This window comes from Ambystoma mexicanum, chromosome 9, assembly GCF_040938575.1.
Source record: "Ambystoma mexicanum isolate Mex_15411 chromosome 9, UKY_AmexF1_1, whole genome shotgun sequence".
Lineage (NCBI taxonomy): Eukaryota > Metazoa > Chordata > Amphibia > Caudata > Ambystomatidae > Ambystoma > Ambystoma mexicanum.
The window spans coordinates 640,326,069-640,348,210 of record NC_090931.1 but is presented as its reverse complement, the minus strand read 5'-3'; the positions used below and the strand labels follow the sequence as shown (position 1 = coordinate 640,348,210).

General features: G+C 47.1%; 1 protein-coding gene across 1 annotated transcript in view; it reads right to left on the bottom strand.

Annotated features, from left to right (window-relative positions):
* Positions 1 to 686: 686 nt before the first annotated feature.
* LOC138488409 (serine racemase-like) overlaps positions 687 to 22,142 on the bottom strand; it is a 227,582-nt gene continuing 206,126 nt past the window's right edge. Inside the window, exon 8 of the mRNA XM_069615349.1 lies at positions 687 to 13,286. Coding sequence (XP_069471450.1) covers positions 13,086 to 13,286 — 201 coding nt within the window. The 3' untranslated portion in view covers positions 687 to 13,085. The remainder of the gene's footprint in view (positions 13,287 to 22,142) is intronic.

Sequence of the window (22,142 nt, the reverse complement as noted above, 5' to 3'; positions counted from 1 at the left end):
GCAATAGATTACACACTGATATTTCAAAATCACTGAGGATAGCTAATCATCAAAGAGTTTAGGTTACAATGCTAGCTCAAGTTATTACGTCTGACAGGTTGGTTTTGAGATGATATACATAGTAATACCTACCCATCACATAGTTAGCACCTAAATGAATGAGTTTTCAGAATTCAATAATCCACAAACAGTAGTAGTTTTGTTAATATAAACACAAATAGATTTTAACACAATTCCTTTCCAATATGGCGCCTATAAGCACAGATGTAGAACTCTGTTTGCCATGTGAGATACAAATGTAATCACGTCATTAGTTGCCAATGCCACATAAGACTGAGGCACGGGATGTCTCCCTCCGCAGCAAACCACAGTGAAGTCGAGAGAAGAGCCGATCTTCCACCAAATGTGCTAACAATTAAGTACACTGTAATAACATTTAAACATCATACAAGCTTTTTTAAAGCCATGAAACCCTTCCAATAGGCTCTATTTTTGGGTTTACCCTCAGGTACGCCCCTGAATCTCTACCATTACAATGGTAGTCTAAATTAACACAATATTCCTCGTTTAGGCAGACGCTGACAACGTATTCAATATACGAACAACTCTAAGTTTACAGAGGTATACATTTTGATATTTTGGTGCCCTATTAAATACTGCAGGCAAAAACGGGGTTGGATATCATCTGCAGGCAAAACAATATAATTTTTATTGATGGCCCATCACAGGCACTAAAGATTATAAGGAGGTATCACTAATAATGACAGATAATTCGATGCCTATACCAAACACAAATAATCGCAGGAAGTGAACGTGAGCCTTCTTTTTAATTTCAGACAAGACAGTAATAACACAGAAATATTACTGGTGCGTTGAAGAGCAGATATTAATTAGTTACCCTTATTTGGATATTTATGCAACACCATTAAGAAAATAATAATTAGCAGATTATTGGCCGAATAAAAACATGTGGAACAAGTTAATTACAATCCAAGATAGATTAATGACCTTTTCAATACTCAGAACATTATTGCTAGTGTAGTACTTCATCTAGCACCAAAAACGAATGAATCAATATTTTCAATGACCTTGACTTGAATCATACATTAACACCAGTTTTCTTTCATTTTTTCTTTATCTGTCTTTCTGACTACTTTAATTAATTTTGATTTTAATATTCTTAAACTTGTCTTTGATTTTTGCTATGAATTGATGCTTCATACTAACATGGTTATGGGCTTTATCGATAATCAATAGCAAACTATACTGGAAGAATTAATTTCTTTAGGTATACCAACCTTTTCTTCAATTCTCCGAAGAAGCTCTGTTGAGCGAAACACGTGTAGGCAAAGCGTTTAACTTTTACATGTCCAAATCAAACACAGATCGAACCTGACAGTTTTGATAATCACAAGAATTCTTATTTTGAATTGAAATGTGCATTGGAATACAGAATATTGTGTATGTAAAAGGAGAACTCCTTTAGAGCAACCCGATCCATGGAGGCCTACCCTCTCATTGTCCAAGTCACCAAGTGCAGCGTGCATAGGGTTAAGAAGAGCACCTGAGGGAAGTGGACAAGGGGATACCAGGGAATGAATCCAAGAGTCTCTGTGGTCTAGTTCACAAAGCAAGGAAAACTAAGGGGGACATGGCCATGGTGTAATAATCTGCAGAAGCTACACTCGCTCCTCCTGAATGTTTTGTGGCACCATTGACATTAGTGGGATGGGAGATCATTAATATTGCATCCATTGGGGCCAGAGGAGTGAGACCACATCCACCTTCCAAGACCTGGGAGATATGGACATTTGAAAAAAACATTGGTAGCAGTTGATATAGGTACTAGAAAAGGGAGTGTGGTAGTGAACTTGTAAGGAGAATTGCCTGCTCAGGAGAGGTGCATGGATATTCTCCTTTGCAGGATGACAGGCAGTGATTGCAGATTCAGCCCTTCGCATTGTCAGATCCCGTGGGTTAAATTCGCTAGGAATCTGCAACCTGTGACCCTTTGTGCTGTATGTAACAATTGTCTACCTGGTTGTCCATCCTCAATAAGAATGGTTGATGATGATGATGCAATTATGCAGCAAAGTGTAAGAGTGCTCTTTGTATAGCTGTCACTTCAAACCAGTTGGGAGTAGTAATTGGCATCTGTACGGGGCCATCTTGTCTGAACTGTACCCGAGTCGAGAGTTTATCCCCACCTGGTGTAGCTTACATTCATTGTCAGAACCCTGGGGGCAAGAGTGAAAAGATATACCCCTAATAGAAAGTGGGCTGATGCCATCCACCACTTCAGATTTTCTCTGAGGGTCACCATACAAGGAAATGGGGGCCTAATACTGTTGGGATGAAGGTCACCAATGACTCCGGAGATGTTGGCTAAAGGTTTGAGGTTTAAAGAAACCCCAGGGATCACCTGTGTTTCTGCTGCCATCTCTCATTGGACACTTAAGCACTCTCTGGCAGGTGTGCTCTTTTTGCTCTGAAGGGAATGGAAACTCATTTGAAACTTGGTCGCCCAGACCATCTATAAGAATACAGTTGCAAAAAGGGGCTTTATGACTGTTATTGACTTGAAAGAAGGAAGAACATGAGGAGGGCCTGAAAGGATGCTTTTATTGGGACATGCAGCTATGCATCCATGTGGTCTATTGAAGCCAAAAGGTCACATGGCAGTACCAGGGGAATTGTTTGTAACATCACCATCTTAAACTGTTGGCAGGTTACAATTTGATGGACTGTTTTAAGGTCTAATACCAGCCCATAGGCACTTGGTTGTTTCTAGTTCAGTAACCAGATGGAGTAGGCAACCATGCATCTGTTCTGGTGTAGTACTTGTCTGAGGGCCTTCTTCTCTAAATGAGCTGGGAGCCCCTCTTCCATCGCTTTCTGCTTGATAATAGTGCAGGGTGTTGGAACGTGGCCTGTTAGAGGAGGGTATTCTGAGAACTCTATACCGTAACCTTCTTCTATGAGTTGGAGAAGTCATTGATCTGAGACAGATGATTGCAATAAGGCAGGAAATAGCTTATGAGTTTTCGGACTGTTCCCTGAATTTTCTAGATTCTGGATAGTGAGGACCTCTTCTGTAGTTGGATTTGTTTGGAAGTTGAGGAGGCAGGTGCACGTCAGGATCTGACACTGGGAGCCTCTGACCAGGAACCCTGCCACAAACAGGCCTTCGGACCTAGAATCCTTGCATAGTCCCAGTCACTCTGCGAGGTGGAAGGAACCGGCAGAGTAGTCTGCCGAATGAGGTTGATCTTCCTATCATCCGCAGACTTCTGTATTAGGCCCTTCATATTTGAAACTAATTATTGTGAGCCCTGAATTCCAGGGTCTCAGCCAAGCCTTGAGATGAGCGGCTAATAATGAGCTGGCAGATGCAGCTTTGGTGCAGAGCCCATCAAAAGTAACATCCAGTAGCAGTCTGCATTGTTTCTTCATCTCCAGAGCAGCAGGATACTCCTGGGTTTGCAGAATCTCAAAGGTCTGTTTAAAGTCCCAGTGTTTGTGCTATGTGCGCAGCATGGGTGCCTGTTCTAATAGAGAAATTGGCTTCTTGAAATGCTCTCTTTATAGCTACAATGATTCAATTTTGTCTCTTGCATATAAGGTTGTGGAGTCCTCAGAGTGGTCTGTGCCAATTAGTTGCAGACAAGAGAGTCACCTTTGACCATAGGTGGAAATTCATTCACAAAACCAATCTGATGGTAACAGTGTTCCTCAAAACGTGGAAGAACAGGTTTTAACAAACAAACTTCCATTCCTTTATCAATGGTTTGCAAACTACTCCGGGAATAGAAGACCTGCTGATTGATCTTTTTGGGGAAGGTGTCAACACTCATAGTCCTCCGGATCTTAAGTAGGTGGTTCTGGGTGATGCCGCTAGCTGATCACCTTGACAATATCATCCCATTTTTGTGCTGAGGATTGGGTATGTCAGGGGCTAATGCAATCATCTTCTGAATCTCTCTTACTGCATTGTTATCATAGTAGGTGGTTGTGGAGGAACACCAGGCAGAGGAGATGGTGGCACTTGTGCTGGAAACAATAGAGCCAGGCTATCAAATCCCATATGTTTGTGCTTCTCCAGACAAATCCTAGGTGTTGCTGGCTGCTCTATGATCAGATTCCGGCGTGCAGTGCCATGTCAACTGTTCTAGACTCACACGAGAGGCCACCATTGCCCGGTCAGGCACTTGACAAGATTCCCATTATTCCCTGCAGCTCCTGCCACTTCTAATCTGCTATCGGTCATTTGTGTCTCTGCCGTGAAGTTACATCCAACCTCTGCCTCTCTTCAGGAGATAGTAGGTCTTCCCTTTTTGGTGTAGTTATTTTTGTTATTGTCGGAAATGAGAGAGAAGAAAAACAGGACGTGGTTTTGGTGGGGGACAATCTTACAGGTCACATGGTAGTGAAAAGGTACACATTTAATTGGAAAGTTAGTAGATAGTCTGTGTCAGGAAGCCTTCCCCCTAATGTAAGTAGGGACTGTGATGAGGAAGGTGTAATACTGTGTTCTCCAAACACTTGAGGGAAATAGCACAGTCTGTTTTTGGCTTTTTTACTCTAACCCTGACTGTGCACTGATCACCTGTGCTCAAATTATCACAATCTGACACTACATGTCGTACTTGGCTTGTTTTATTGGTGCTCTGACGTATTTCCTTCATGTTCGTGATTGTAGTAGTATATGATATAACAGCTACTGTTAATTATTTTAATATTTATAAGTTCATTATGTTTTTCTGGCAAATTGCCAGCATTACATTGCTTTCTGTTGTGCATTTGTAGGACTCCCCATCCTCACCTGTAGGGGTAGCGTGCTGTTAGGGACATGGTTAGTCCAGCCTCTTCCCAATGTACCTTCCAGGGAGTGGTTGAGGTAGGATCCCATGGGCCAGCTGCCTCCCAGGACATGCAGTAAACTCAGGAGTCCCCAGATAATGAATGGAATATCGAGAGGCTCTGAGTCCCAGAATCCAGTGTTCCCTCTGATAACAAAGAGGAATCCAGACATTTATCAAAGAAGTCGGGAGGCCACAGCGACCCCTGAATACTCCTGGAAGAACAATGCACATATATCAAAGAAGTCGGGAGGCCACACATCCCCCCCGAATACTCTTGGAAGAACAACGCACAAAGTCCTCATGAGCTTGACTCTCTGGCATTCACAGATGACCTTGCAGTCTTGGACATGGTTTACCTGTGGAAGAGCGTGGAGACAGGGAATCACCAACACAGTCGAGCGTTCCTGGAGAGATGCCAATGCAGACAAGTTCAGGGGGACATGGAACCATGCAATCTTGTGTTCTGCGTTACTGGACTTTTTAACTCCTTGCAAATCCCGATTGATAGCAATCAAGACTCTCAGGTGATTAGCCAATTCGAACAAAAGGCTGATGAAATGAGAATTAAAGAAACTCATTATGTAAAAGGGCTTGACCCTTAAGATTCCTAGATTCAATTTTGAATGGGAAAACTCTGTGGGAAGAGTGGGAGGAAATCTAGCCCCCTTTGGAGGAATATAAACAGGGCGGGTAGAACCCATTCAGGGAGAGAATTATTAGGGATACAGACATGCCTGTCTCGGCTCTCTTGTAGCAAGTAGGGAGCCAGAAGGAGCAGAGTTCCATGAAGTGGGCTAACTGGTGGAGACTGACTAGACTCTGGGAATAACTGTAGCACCACACAATAGGGACCAGCTCAAGGGTGAGCCTATTTCACTAAAACCACCAAGAAGACGAAATATTGCACCCCTCTGCCTTGTGGACACTGAAGGCACCAGAGCATGAGGCCTCCACCAGCAACCCCAAGGTTAGCACCCTTGCACGTGGGATTTGGGCAAACCAAATAATTGCAGCTTCCTGGCAAGAGCCCAAAGAAGGAGGAGAAATAACTATCTAAATGTACATGTGGCAGAAGAGGTCTAGGTGGGACCTAGTGGATCTAAGAGGAACAAATCTGATATGTGATGAGAAGTCTGCAACACAAGGTCTAGCGAGAGATTTGTTGAGAAATCCTGTAACCAAAAGTCCAGCAAGAGACATGTTAAGAAACCTGAAAGCGAAAGTCTAGCACAAGCCCAGTTGAGAAGTCTAAGGTCAAGCAAAAAGATACATAGGGAAGTTTGAAGATTAAGAATGAACACAAGATCTGGTATGAAACATGAACCTACATACTAACAAGAAAACCTATTAAGAACTGTAAAACCTATAATCATGGGAGGAGACCTAATGAAGATCCTGAATCTGGGATCTCACGAATAAGGGGTGAGAATTAAAGGTTCCACAAGCACGCTTTTAAGGAGCCAGAGGCGTAAGCGCTGGGAAAAAGTTATGACACATCCAGACCACTATCAGCATGAGGAACAAAGTAACGCTGAACATGCCTAGTGTCACAGAGGCCCATCCGCCAGTCCAACAAAGGGTGGAGGAAAAAGTCCTAACTCAAGGAAGGGGATCTGGAACAGCAGGTGAAACAAGAGAGGGCGGAGAGGGGGAGTAGACTTTACGTAACCTGCAAAAGAACCTGATCCATTGTTACTAGATTAGTGTAAGAATAGGTTTTGAATTATTGATTTGGTCAGTTGATTGGTCTTCTGTTATCAGTGTAGGGTAACTGGAAGGCTAAGGACCTTTCCTAAGGATAGGTTTATGGGATTTGTGTTAGCCATTGTTTGAATCTCCTTTTGTTTGGATTAATGTGTCTCCATTGGAGACGAGGACTTGTTAAGATAGGAAACCCGACACCAGGGGCACACAAACCATCTCATAAGAGACATGCCACCTTTTCCTTTATCCCAACACTCTCAACTTTCTAGTATAGATAATGTTTCTAGGATTACCTGTGCGGCCAATAGTTTGATTTAGAACACACAAGAAAGGTGGGGTTAATGCCTGAGTTGAAACACTGTCTGTTTTGTCACATGACTCACTGCTATGCTTACCACATTCCCTAGCTGACCTCAGCATCCCTAGTGGCCTGCAACATTGAAGTCTTTTTTTACAGCAATCTTAAGCTTCACCAATTCCTCACCTCCATCACAACTGCAGCTAGACCCAACATGCTCAACATTAGGAAAATGTGTCACCATCTTACCTACCAATCCACAAAATCACTCATCTTCACCCTTATGCTCATTCCCATTGACTACTGCTCTAGCCTCCTCTTAGGCCTCCCCTCTTTATTAATTCACCCCTAAATAAAATATTGAACTTTGCTGCTTGACCCAGTAAAACCTGTCACAGTTCTCATTCACTTCTGCACATCCCATCCGCTTGCTGGCTCTCTATGCAATATTGCTTCCTATTCACTTTCAAATCCATACAGTGGCTTCCCTTACCCTCCAACCCAACCGGCCATATCACTGACTAATCTCTCTCCCTCTGCTTCACTCTATTTCTCCCTTTAGAGCCTATACAATGAGGAGGGGGTCTCTCTCTCATGTGTGTTGGGGAAGAGTCTATCTCTCATCCCCTTGTTCCCTCTGCTTCCCTCTCTGCCTCTCTCCCTCTCGAGATGCACAGTTAGTGCATGAGGTATGCTCGCACCATATGTCTCTCTTGCTTGCCCCATTACGTCGCCCATTCTCCCTCTCCGCTCCTCCTTCTGGAGCCTGTGTGTTGAGAAGGGAATCCCTCTCTATCCCTCTCATATACCCCATCTCTTCTCTCCATTCTCCCACTGGAGCTAGTGTGTTTGAGAGGGTCTCTCTCTATCTCTCTCTCGCTTGCTCTGTCTCCTCGCTCCCGCCACCATATCCTCCTCTGCCTCCCTCTTCTTCTGGAGCCGTGCTTTGTGAAGGGAAGAGTCTTTCTCTCCCTCATTCCCCTATCCCCCTTCTCTCCTCCTATCCTTCTAGAGGTATGCTGGCAATCATCTGCAATGTAGTTGCTATGGTGTGTTGAGGAGCGGAAGCCGATCTGGTCCTGAGCTCAATTATTAATCTCTAGCAGGCCAAGCTTTCCTTGTGTTACAGCTCCTAGTATACCTACACAAACTTGTATGTTTAGTTATACCTTACACAACAGTTTTGCATGGATGCCCATCATTATGTCACAAGAGGTATAACATGTTACATTTCGACAACATAAGCAGTGGGTTATTGTGACAGGGTCAGGGATCTGATCCTGTAAAGATGGGATAGACACCCCTCTCAGCTTGGGGTGGGGAGCCTACCAGGGTCTTTATCAGAGCCAGTCCTGCCACAGAGGTGGGATGTGGGGGTTGGGAGGGTCCCAATCTCAGTCCTTCTCCCTGTCCGTAGATATTGAATCAAGTACTGTCTTTTATCGCCCCATGCCTGTATTGCACAATGCCAACTAGTTTCTTTCTGTTGGCCCCGTAGCATTACATCACCCAGAATGCCTGGCGATGGAGAGAGCAAGCAACCCAACCAGGAGAAAGCGGTTGAGGAACTACAGAGCCGTTGTGCTACCCTCACATCCAAGAAACATTTCAGACACACTCCAGGAGCCAGACTGCAACCTGTATTTTACCTGCAGCAGGGCCACAGAACAGTCTGTGTGTTAACCCAGCAATCTAGATGCTCTAGCTGACACAGACTGTAACCATATGTTTACTTCCAATGAGACCACAGCATGGTCTGTGTAACAAAGTGGCCATTCAGACCCTAACTTTTAACATGACACAGAGAGGCTCATTACACATTTGCAGGTATCCTTTAAAAGTGCCTGTAATACTGTGAACCAGCACTTTTACAGGTCCGGCATAGTATGAGCATCATAGAAACCCATTTGCCGGAATCACTGGCGCTGGTAACACCATGTATCCCCTGTAACTAAGATCCCTACAAGTAACAGCGCCACAATGCCCGAGGGCTCCATGTGCGCTATACAAATGTAAAAAATAAATAAAATAAATGGAATTCCCAGCACCGTTAACAATGCGAATACCGGCAATGCAGCAGAACGATATTACCGGCACACTATGAGCATGGACCGGCCGGTAATACAGGCAGGTATTTGCCTACTAGGTCGGTGGCTTGTCTGGCATTGGAGGTGTGCTGCGCATGGGAGGCACAGTGGGGCCACTGCAGATGTGTGTCGCCTGTCTGGCTACTGGCAGTGGTGGTTGCAGCGGTGCAACCTCCACGAAAGGCGTAAGTGGTTGGGCCGCAGGTGTTGGCTAGGCTGCAGGTGTTGGTTGGGCTGCAGGTGCTGGCTGGGCTGCAGACGGTGGCTGGGCTGGAGGAGGTGGCTGGGCTGTATGTGTTGGTGGTGGTGCAGCCTGCCTGCCTGCCTGCACTTGCCCGGCCAGATGATGAACCAGCCGTCTCACTGTCAGAATATGTGCCTGTTGGGGTGAGACGAGCATGCAGTTAATCTTCAGTGAGTCACGTGTGTGGGCTTGCACTACACTGATGCTACAATGTGTGTCCTGCTCCTGTCATGCTGTTTGGCTGACCAGTTTGCAACGATGTGTGCTTCTACATGTGGATGGTGGGAGTGCACATTGACTGTTGGTTTGCCAGAGTGGCTTGTTGTCGTGTGTGCGTTGGACCTTTGCTTCCTGTCCTGTACTCCCTTGGCGCACATGGGCGCTCCTCTTATTTGTGGGTCATTACATTTTGTCTATCTTGATTCTGCATGGCTACCTCTGCCAGCAAACCAATGGCATGTGTGTGTGGGATTGGCCCATTTGCTGTGACTGACATGTGTCAGACCTGTTTCCTTGGCCATGTATTGTTTCTCTGCCTGGGGATGCATTTATTTGGACACATGATTGGCATTTACATGGGGTTTGTTATACTTCTCACCATCTCCTTGTTTCCCGCCTCTGGCCTCTGCAGCCCTGAATCCCTCGATGCCCTCCATGTGCAGTATGGAGCTGCATGTCTCCTCCCAGGGTAACAGGGTCAAGGGTGCCACAGTCACTCCTCCTGTGGCTGCAGATTCCCTTTGATGGGTGGCCAGGATGTTCCTCACCTGCAGCCTGTCCCACCGATTGTGGCAGTCACAGGGTGTGCGTGGGTTGTGCCCCACTGCAGTGACCTTATCCGCCACCTCCTAGCTTATGGCTATCTTCCTCCTTTTGGTGGTACGATGGTTTTCAGCCCCAAAACGTGCCTCTGCATGTGCCACAACATTGTCTGGCAAGGCACTCAGTTCTGGCTCAGTGAAGCGCGGGTTGTGTAGCAGGACCTCTGGCAGCCTAGATTTGCCACTCCTTGGCATGTCTGCAGTGTGGTATGGGGTGGACGGAAGCAGGAAGTGGTGATTTTTTATGGATTCCGTTTTTCAAAATGGCCACCGCCAAGCCTCCCGTTCCAGCGATGACCCTATTTCCAGTGGAGGTGATTCCGGCTTCAGAATTAATGGCAGCAGTGATTCCGGCAGTCCGGGTGCTGCGCTCAGTGTTTCTGGCAGATGTTTGGCAGAATCACCAGCAATTTGAAGTATTTGCTGGTCATTCCATCATGACGGTAGTACCGTTTCCAGCAAGGGGGGTGGGGAGGAGCTCACGCCCGCTGACCTGGAATAGCCAGCAACATTACTACCAGCACGACACAATTACCAGCATTTTTCGGGTAGCTCGTAATGAAAGCCATAGGACCTCATTATGGGTCCAGCGGTAATCGTGCTGGTGCTACCGGCAGGTTGCCACTGGACCCGTAATGATTTACTGGCGCATGACTTCCCGGTAACACCGGGGGATTACAACCCCAGCGGTCTGGGAACAGAGGCGCTGGCAAATTGTAAGTCACCATTCCCATCGAGTCCCATAGGACTCGATGGGAATGGGGACCATGGAAGCACCGGCACCATTGTTAACTGTGCTGATGCTTCCGTGACGGCTTGCCTACTGTGGCCACTGTGCCTGGCAGGGTCAGACCTGTCAGGCACAGCGGCTCTGGCAGGCTAACCCATAGTGTGCCGGTCCAGAAATAACGGTGCTGGTAAGCTTACCGGCACCGTTGTTTCCAGACCGGCACACACAATGAGGCCATACATTGAGCGGGTCATAATTTTTAAACACTGGCCGAACTGCTTACGAAAAGGGGGTGGTGCTTGTTATATGGACTAATGCACCTGTAACCTGGCTCCTGGAGGGGGAGAGAAGCCAGAGGTTGACCTGGGAAACCAAGTAAGGGAGATAACCAATGGAGAGGGAAGGAGGAGGATATAAAGTGGCACAGGAAGCCAGTAGGTGCAAGTTGTTTTGGGTGAGGTCAAGGGAGGAGAAGGAGGACTAAAAGACCAAGTGGAGGGAGGACAGTGTATAGGAATGTGGAGGTGGATTGATAAAGTCATATACGCTTCATCTAGATAGAAACATGATTATTAGCATATGCCACACTTAGATGGAATTTTAGAAATGTGATTGTTAGCATATGTGATTCTTAGCATGCACCACACTTAGAATAAGTGAATTCTGAACCTAGCTTGCGTCGCATCTAGATAGAAATGTGACTGTTAGCATGTGCCACACTAGTATGGAAATCGCAACTTCAGATCGCGTCGCGTCTAGACAGAATGTGATTCTTAGCATGCACCACACTTAGAATTCTGAACCTAACCTGCGTCGCATCTATATAGAAATGTGACTGTTAGCATGTACAACACATAGAATTCTGAACTTTAGCTTGCGTCGCATCTAGACAGAAATGTGACTGTTAGCATGTGCCACACTAGTACGGAATGCTGAACCTAGCCTGCGTCGCATCTAGATAGAAATGTGACTGTTAGCATGTACCACACTTAGAATTCTGAACTTTAGCTTGCGTCGAATCTAGATAGAAATGTGACTGCTAGTATGTACCGCACCTAGATGGAATCCCACAATTGCAAGGACAGCAATGCTAACTAACCAACTAACAATTCCATCCCTCTGCATACACCTCTCAAACTATAACCAAACACAACCACAAGCCTAAAACGCAGCAATCCCCACAAACTTCACAACAATGCAACAACAAAACAAACCACACATAGACTTGCACAACAGCACACGAGGACTACGGACCATAAAACACCCCAAGCCCAGCCAACGGACCCACCAGGCTGAGGCTGCCAACAGCACATCACTGCTCTCTTGCACTTTTCCAGCTTATTTACACTAACCCACCCCTCTCCTCCCCTTTTCAGAGCCGCCAGAGCGCCAGGGGACCACTTCGGTGGTGATATTGCGCGGTACAAATGTCCTTTAACATTAACATAACAGCAAGGTGAGGTATTGTTTGGTGGGAGAAAGTGGTACTCTGGTGTGAGTGGGCGTGCAAGGTGGTTAAGTGAGACTAAGGAACAGTGTAGGGAGGTGTGATTGAGAGTGGCTGAGAATGATGACAGAGTGAAAGGCCGGAGACTGTGGGAGAAGGGGTGGAGTGTGGTGGAGCGTAGTGGGAGGAGAGAGTGGGGGAGAGTAGTAGCATGGAGAGGAGAGGGGAAAAGTAGTGGTGTGGACAGGGAGGAGTATTAGTGAGGAGAGAAGAGAGTAGTGGTAGAGAGAAAAAGATTAGCAGTAGAGAGAGAACATCAGAGGGACAGAAAGGAAGCACAAGACGGACAAACAAAGAAAAGTGGTTGGATAAAAGGGAGGCAAGTAGAAGGAAATGAGACGAAGAGAACATCAGAGCGATGAGTACAAGGGCATGAGAGAAAAGGACCCAGTGCGACCTGAGAGATTTGTGGTCTAAAGTGCAAACTAAAGTGTGCGATTTTGAGCAAATCATTTTATCTCATTGTGCCATATCTGCCAAAAGTGGGAGTCAGGTTGTAAGTTATGGGCTTGTGACGAGGCAAGACACCAGTTATGGACCTTGTGTTATGGGTGTGAGGGAGAGAACACAAGATACTCAGCTTGTGTTTGGCTCTTAGAGCCGAGCCAGTACCCCTGGCTCAGATCAACCATGAATTCCCTGGGCCTCTCAGATCTAAGCAACAGCTATAGTTCTTGAAGTCTTTTTTTTGTGCTGCAAGCTTTCCAATGTTGCTGAGGTTAAATAAACTGCAGTCATCAACACATATGCTGTTGGTCTTCTTCAGTTTGCTTGGCATGGGGTAGGGAAGAAGGCCCATTTGCATCCCCATATTACCTTACACAGTCAGTCTTTAGGCATTAGGTGGACCCTGTGTGTCCCGCAGCCAATCCAAGGAGCCCAGGTCGACATTCCCACCACACAACACAACACATATATTCCGCATCTCCTGGGGGAGGTCTTTAAACCGCTGCGAGAGCACAGCTGCCACTCCCACACCTGCTGTGGGCTCGATCACCAGCTTCATCCGTTCCCACACGAGTCGGGTCGCCTGCTGTTGAGGTAAAGAAGCAAAGAGATGCATCAGTGACTCAGCCAAACCTTTCTGCACAGTGAAATGGATATTTTACTTTTAAAGTACTTTTGTTTGCAGGTGTTATTTTATATTCTATACAAGGATCGAAATAAATATTGAATGAGCAGGAACTAAAAGCAGCTCCTGGGAATCATGCATAACCCAGAAAGCAGGAGCTACCTACAAGCACTGTTCTCTCTAAGCTGTGTGCATGTGCTCTTGCCCAGCTACCTTCTTGGTGCCGCTCAGAAGAATTTTAGCAGCGTGCACAGACAATTCCCACCTTCTCATACATGAATATGGTACAAGCCATAGCAGTTACCTGACATTTGCTTTCTCTCAAAATAAAGCTAAATTGTACTAACTTATCTTGATATTCTGGTCCTGCCTATATACATTACCCTACTGCGCAAGTGTGGCCTTAAAAACCTTGAATACTCCAAAAAAACTAGTAGAATCAATGTTGAGAGCAGGGAGAGTTGCCCTGGCCCAAAACTGGAAAGACAAGGGCACACCACCACCCAATCAACTGATGACGAAATGATGGCACATCTATACATATGAAAAACTGGTGGCGATGGCAAATGACTGTGTTGAGACATTCTCCCTTGAATGGCGTACCTTTATGTGGAAATGGGGCTCTGGAAGTACAGGCCACTGATGGGGTCCCGGTGTAAGAAGGAGCAACTGCGCTCAAGCCCCCCACCAAGGGTCAGGGGGTTGAATTTAGGAGTCAATGAGTAGAACCATGTGTGCTAACTGTGCCTAACTGCGTATTTATGTTCTTCTGTCACCTGGAGTAGTTGTCCCATAGTTTTCTTTTTTTTCTTTTTCTTCTCCCGATTGTGTGAGTGTGGTGGGTAACAGGGTTCGTGGGCGGGGGTCAGGGAAAGTTGTGGTTTTCTCTCTTGTTGACCTATTGTGCTTGAACTTCTTTCCAAAAATACTAATAGACATCAAAGTTTTTTTTTAAACGTGAAATAGAGAATACACCATCAAACAAGTATGAAAAAGTAGCTCTTTGAACATAAGATCTTACTAACATATGTCTGCACACATTAATCAAAGAACCTTCCCTCCCGACCCATGACTCCTATACTTGACTAGCACACTTGTACCTTATGACTCCAACTTCCGCCCATGCCCACATTTAGATAATAACGGACAACCTTGAATCTGCCTACTGTGGCTTTGCAAAAGGTTACCAGACTTGTACCTACATCCACCTGTTTTATGTATGTTGTAATATGAACAAAAATCAAGCACCAGAATTTCTGTTACTTATGGTCCTTAGCAAAAGTATCATCCACACCATGTAACCGATCTGTCAGCTCAAATATCGGATACTGACTGTAACTAAGCAGGCTACTTGGATGTGAAACCTCATCCCATGCTTCCTACGCTTTTGTACATATGTCACACACAGGCTTTGAAGCAGTACCGTTGCAACGCAATATAAAACTCAAGTACTCATTTGCCTTTTTAGGATTTTGAGTAGGCAAATGTCATGCTCAGTGTCTCCTACTTTAGCACTGCTAGCATTACCCTATAGGTGGAGAGCAAGATTGCAATATCATTTACTTGTCCTGCAAGGGACAATGGGTATGGACTATGCCTGGCATTACTCGTACATAGCATTAGAACAACAGGTATTCAGACAGCTAGAATGCCTTTCACACAATCTGCATCCTTTCCAAGTTTTCAGACTTGCATTGAGCATAGACCATAACAAATGATATGGTAACTCGCTGCTATAGAAAAACAGTTTCACTGAGCACTTGTATAATCTTACAAACAATACTAGAGCAAGGTATGTTGTAAACAATCTTGCATGCACTGCAAAATAATATCATGGTGAGGCTTTAAATAGGTTTTGCTTGCAAAGTATTGTGGTTTTGCAAATATCCCAGTGTGTGTTTTACAGCTACAATTCCTCACTTTTTACAAAGCCCTGTCAACCAGTATTGAAGGCTAGACCAGGAGCCGAGGAGAGATACGAGCAGAAGGGGGTTTGCAGAGGAGGGGCACAGGGGGATGAGGTAGAAATCAGCAACTTTCAAAAACCAAGTCAGACTTTTCGGCAGTACAGTACAGTGAAGGAAATGTGTTTGTTTGCTAAACTAAAATAACTCTAGTAACCGTCTAGGAAACAGCACCTTCTGTTTCTTTCTGCTCAGCTGTGGAGGGCTTTCCAATATAATCATGAGTTCTGCATTTATAGCATTGAGCATCCCCATGCATCTTGTTTAACTGATAACAGTGAATTGCAGAAGAGGGGTCCCTAGTTAAAGAAGAAGGCACTCAATCTGATTTACCTCTGAGCATTGCTACTATTAACTTAAACGGGATATATATGTAATTATCTTCAATAACCCCATAAGAAACCTCAGTAAGGTTCTTGTTGAATTATGTTTAGGCTGTGGTAAGGAAGGAAGGGTATGCAACACTATAGGCTGTATTATGTGCCTTGTCATTTCACTTTCTATGTCAGGGTTACAAGCAGGGCTCTGAGAAGATTTTACTCACTACTTGGAATCAAATGATTTTTCATGGAGTAACAAAGTCTCTAGCTTTGCCAGTATGGATACTTTTTATGCTTCTTAAACATTCTTTCCCCATAAAATGCCTCTTGAGATTGGGAAGTAATATTATTAGAGTTCCTTCCTATGCAACTGCTTAGCTGGTCCCTGACTAGAAATGATCAATGGAGCTTTGTGGGTAGAAGCAGGTGGTAGACTCCTTCATGTTTATTGTTTTGTATCTTTGTTGAGCACATTTTCCTGTTTGTATGGAGCAAAAATGGATGGTGTATATTTGCCTATTACCTGAAATGCTGATTTTGAGTAAGTGTTGTCACAGCTCTGTTCACAGAATATAATGTTGATGGTTAGCAGAGGAACAAGGATTTCCGATCCTAATATTCTGTGGAGCAGTTATTGTGATTTAGTTATCATCCTTACACTAATTGTGAGATGCACGTTCTCCTGGCTCTTGAATGACTTCATTAAGGTGGCACATAAAATCCTATTGACATGTTTTCTGACACATTCCTTTTCGTTGTCGTTATTCCTTTTGCAAACATTGTATCCTGTACGAATTCTTTGACGGCCACCTTAGTTACAAGTAATATTTGTTTTTTGTAATACATATGAGGGTTTTTTCCAATGACAGACACAATTCTGCATTGTCACTGAGCAGTATCAACAAATGAATAGCCACAACTAAACCGATTGTTTATACTGAGCATACAATGCTTTTTTGTACACTTATTTTTCTCTTCATGGGAGTACTTTTGCTAGATTCTGTGGCAGACCTTGAAGTCTTGGACTGGTTGATTAACTCTCTTTATGATCAAGTGTTTAGGGTGCACCTTTTACATTGTTTATAAAGGGTTACAGTGGTTGGGTGGGGAAATTCCCTTCCAAACTCTCTTCAGGGATGATAGCTCATTAACTGTGCATGCTCACAAAGTGGCTTACCTCATTAGTGAGTTGTGCACATGGAAAATAATGTGTGCACGAAAGCCAACCAATTCCGTACTTAGAGAAAGAAAATTAGAGGGAACATTGCCTACAAGAAATGAGGAACAACTGGACAGAGGGCCACACATCTAGCTTCCACATGAGATGCAAAATATAACTTGTTTTTATATTATAAATAGCCCATTATGTTTTCAATGTCTTCTATAGGTGCCCTAATGCTCCTTTCTACCTATTCCCAAATATACAGCATTAATGTCACCTAGGTATGTTTGTATGGAACTCGGTGCACTGGGGAATCAAAAGTAGTAGTTGATTTCAAGCCAACCAGGATCCTCTTGGCTACAAGCATGAGCAATATAGCTCCCAGCTTCCAGACATTTCGAATGTTGATATAGGTTATTTGTATAGCACTTAAAGGAATAGTTCACTCTAAAATTGTATTGGCTCAAAAGATGGGCCATAATGAAAAATATATATGAAAACTATTTTTTTTTTTTTAAACTTTATTTTATTAACATTTTCATAATATAACAAACAGGCTGGAAGCTTTACCATGTAATAAACGTGTCATCAGCCCCCGAAATAAGAAAAAGGACCCCTCCCCCCCCGCCCTCCCAGAAAAGAACGAACCCTCCCCCCCATTAACTTGGATCCAGTAGAACCCCCCTCACAGGGAGATGCGTAGCAAACTTTGTGTGGCCGGAGTTCGGGAAAAAAGCACAAAAATTCCAACTGCGTGTTTGGCTGCATGTCGTCCATTGTCCCCCGGGACGTGGGTCTCCATTTCCATCCACGTTCCCTCCCCGAGCTTCAGTGGACCTCCCAACCCCAGATCTGCTGTACCCCGTACCAGTTAGTCTGAAAAGAGTTTGTGTCATTGTTCATCATCGCTGTTAATTTGTCCATCAAGAACATGTTTTTAACCTTGTGTATCCAGTCCTCCTTCGTGGGCGTCTCCCTGCTCTTCCATTTCTGGGCCAATGCCACCCTCCCGGCCCTCAGCATTGTTTCCCACATTCTCGGGTATCTGTGTACCTCCGTATCCTCTGGGGGGAGGCCCAGCAGCACTGTCAGGGGATTATGGGGAAGCAATTCCTCCGTGACTTCGGCGATCCAACCCCTTACCCTCTCCCAGTATGTTTGCGCTTTCGGACAGTGCCACCACATGTGGCCCCTCGTGCCTGCCTGGTCACATCCCCTCGGGCAGGCGGGGGATATTCCCGTGAACATTTTTGACAGTTTGACGGGATCTCTGTGCCACCCCTGTAGAATTTTAAAGTTGTGCTCCATGTCTGCTGTGAACAGGTTCCCGTGGAATGCTATTTTGAATATCCTCGACCAGGAGTCCTCCGAAATTTCTTCCCCGGCCAGATCGTTCCAGAAAGTGCAGAACCCCCTCCTTCTCCCCAGGTCCACTGTGTTAAGGATTTTGTACATTGCAGATACCGCCCCCTTCCTGGAGGTTGCAGTATCGAGTAGTTTCTCAAAGGGGGTCATCTGTCTCTTTAGCCGCTGGCCCCATGCTTGATCGCACAGGATGCCCTTCAGGCGGAGGTACTCGAATATGGAGATTGACTCCGGGCCGAGGGCGGTCCTCAAGTCTTCGTATGGTAGGAATTCTCCCTCTTTAAACAGTTGTCCAGCCCATTCCATCCCTGAGTCTGACCAGGACTGTGCATTACGGAACCCCCTGTTTCCCAGTCTAAGTGGGTGACCCCAAAGGGATGACATCGGGGACGGCCATGATGTCAGATGTGCCGTTTGGGGGCCCTCCCTCCATATTGCCCAGAGAACTCCCAGTGTTGGGTGGGATTTGAGCCTGTTCGGGATGAATTTAGGTGGGGCCCATAGGAGGTCGCGTACCTTAAGTGGGTGCGCATCCATGTCCTCCAAGTACGACCAGTATGTGCCCATCCCTTCCCTCATGTGTTCCAGGAGGACGCGCAATTGAGCGGCGCGGAAGTAGAGGTGAAAGTCAGGGAGCCCGAACCCCCCCTCCTCTCTAGGTAAGGTGAGAATGGTCTTCGCGGTTCTCGGGGTCCTACCCTGCCATACAAACTCGCGCACCGCATTCTGGAGGACCCTGAATGTTTGGTCGGGGACGCTGGTGGGGAGGGCGGTGAAAAGGTATAGTAGGCGCGGGAGTATATTCATTTTCACTGCCGTCATGCGACCATACCAGGACAGGATCATGGAGCCCCATCTCCTTAAATCGGCGGTGACCTGTGACATAACGGGGTCATAGTTGGCAGGGGCGAGGTTGTGCAGGTCTCTGGTCAGAAAGATCCCCAGGTATCGGATTGAGGTCTTCCCCACCGCTATTCCCCCCAGACTGTCCCGGGAATCTAGGCCTGGGTCCCGAGTTCTCATGGGGAGGAGGACTGATTTAGATGTGTTGATCTTTAGGCCTGAGAAGCGCCCAAATTCGGACAACAGGGACAGGAGGGGGGGGAGCGAGGACCCTGGGTCCACCAGATAGGCCAGGATATCGTCTGCAAACAGGGAGAGCTTGAATTCTACATCGCCTCTCCTGATCCCCTTGATGTCTAGGTGTGATCTGATTGCTATTGCCAGGGGTTCCATACTTAAGACATAGATCAACGGGGAGAGTGGGCATCCCTGTCTTGTTCCTCGTGATAGAAGGAGTGGGGCCGACAATTTACCATTCACTTGGACTCTGGCCTTTGGGGCCCTGTACAGTGCGGCCACCCAGTCCCTAATGTGGGTCCTGAAGCCCATCTTCTGAAGAGTGAGCTCCATGAACTTCCACTCGACCCTGTCGAATGCCTTTTCTGAGTCTAGGGAGAGGACGCTCGCGTCTAGGTCCGACACCTGGGCGTAATGAAACAGGTCTATGGTTTTGCGAATATTATCTGAGCCCTGTCTCCCCCTAACGAACCCCACCTGGTCACCATAGACCAGCTTCGGTAGGACCCCCTCCACCCGGCTCCCGATGACCTTAGCCAGGATCTTAACATCAATATTCAACAGGGAGATCGGGCGGTAGGAGGAGCACTCCGAGGGGTCTCTACCGTCCTTTGGGAGCACTACAATAACTGCCTCCATCATGGAGTCCGGGAGAGGACCCCCCTCCAGAACCGCATTAAACACCCTGACCAGGTGGGGGACGAGGGCCGACCGAAACCTTTTGTAGAAGTACACTGAGTAGCCATCTTCGCCCGGGGAAGTGCCCACCTTCATGCCACTGATCGCATGTTCCACCTCCTCCTCGGTCACCGGACCCTCCAGCCCCTCCGCCATCTCCCTAGTCAAAGACGGGACCTGGATGGAGTTTAGGAATTCCTCGATCTCCCCCCCGTCCCCTCTGTACTCAGACGAGTATAGCCTTTCGTAATATCGGCGGAAGGCCTCTCCAATGTGAGAAGTATCATGTCCCAGCTCCCCCGCCTCGTTCTTCACTGCCTTCACCATTCTGCTCCTCTGTACCTCCCTCAGCCTCCAGGCTAGGATTCTATCCGCCCTGTCCCCTTTTTCATAATACTTTTGTTTAACCAGGTGGAGGCTTCTCTCTGTTTTATGGAGGAGAAGGTCTTTTAGTTGGAGCCTGTAGTCGTCCAGGGCGGCCACCCGGTCCCGGTCTAAGGGCTCCGTGGGGGAGCCTCCCGGTTGAAGTTGGGCGATTTTTCCCCTCAGATGCCGCTCCTGGGCTTCCCTTTCTCTTTTCCTCCGGGTTCCCAATCGGATCAGGACTCCCCGCAGGGTTGCCTTAAACGCGTCCCACAGGGTGTGTGTACGCACCTCACCGTTGTCATTGAATTCAAAGAATTCTGTAATGGCGTCAAGGACCTCCTGGGCCAGGACCTCGTCCTTCAGAAGGGAATCGTTACACTTCCATCTTCCCCTGTGTTCGTTAAGGCCCCCTCTCGCTATGGTGACACGGACCAGGTCGTGGTCAGACCAGGGGACTGGATCCACCCTATGGCCAGTGACAAATGGGTACAAGGTCTCGTCCACCAGGACATAATCTATCCGGGAAAATGATGTGTGCACGGGTGAGTAGTAAGTGAATATAGGGGTGTCCGTTCTAGGGGTCGGAACCGTGTCCACCAGGCCCAGCTCCGAGTTGACCCTCTGGAAGCCCCGTGCCATGATCTCATCGAGTGCCCTGGGGGCCTGGGGACCAGCTCGTTTCCTGTCCCGGATTGGGTCCAGGACCATGTTAAAATCCCCCCCCACCACCACCGTCCCATGGACGAAGCCTTTAAGTTTGTCCCTCACCTCCTCCCAGAACTGGATTTGGCCTTCATTTGGGCCGTAGACAACGGCTAGGGTAAGTGGGGCTCCCTGTAGGGATCCCCGCACCATCAGGTAGCGCCCCTCTGGGTCCTTCAGCACAGCCTCTTTCTCAAGCCCCACGTTCCTCGCTATCAAGATGGCCACCCCTCTCTTTTTATTTTTGTGGGATGCACTGAAGACCTCCCCAATACCTCCTCCCCGGATTTTGGGTTCCTTCCCCCGTGGCCAGTGGGTTTCCTGCAAGAAGAGGATGTCGAGGTTGGTCCTTCTGAACTCTCTACAGACCAGGGATCTCTTTGTGGGCGTATTTAAGCCCCGTACATTGAGGGAGCCCACTCCCAGGGCAGGTAGACTATCAGCCATAGTCCCAGATTCCCTCCCTCCCGGTCACTACCCTCGTATCTCTTTCCTTCGCGTGCTCCCTTGGTTCTACTTTGTGGATCCCTTCTCCTCCCCCCCCGGAGGGCCTAAAACACCCCAACTGCCCCCCGTGTCCCAACCGTGTCTGAACAACCCCCACTCCTGAATATACCCCCACCCCCCTCCCCGGCGTCCAGCCAATTAGTTCTGCCATAGCTGGCTTTTGGCCGAACCACCAGCCTGCCCACCTCGGCCAGGCATTTCACCCATAAAGCTCCTCCCCTTGAGCCCCCAACATTCCCCCCCGGTCGCAACCCGACCGTGTGTCCCCTGTACTTGCTGTTCGTGTGGACGGTAGTAGTGGTAGACTCTCCGAATCTGCTCCTATCCGTCCCGGATTCAGTGGGTTACCCCCGTTCTCAGTCCTCGGAGTCATGCCGTTCTCCCTCTTTTGCTGGAGATGGGGTGTTCATTTTCCGAAATTTCCTTGCGCCGGTGCGCCTTCTCCTCTCTCCGGATGGGCCGGGGCTGTTCGTTCTGAGGTTTTCTGGTCCCACTGGACCTCTCCGGGGGTGCGGGTCCACTGTGTACTCTTGAATGGCACTCCGGATGTCTTCTTCCGTGATCAGGGTTGAGCGTTGGCCCATGTATTCAAAGTTCAGGGAGAAGGGGTAGCCCCATCTATAACGCACGCCCTTTTCCTTGAATAGTAGTGTGAGGGGTCGACATAGTCTGC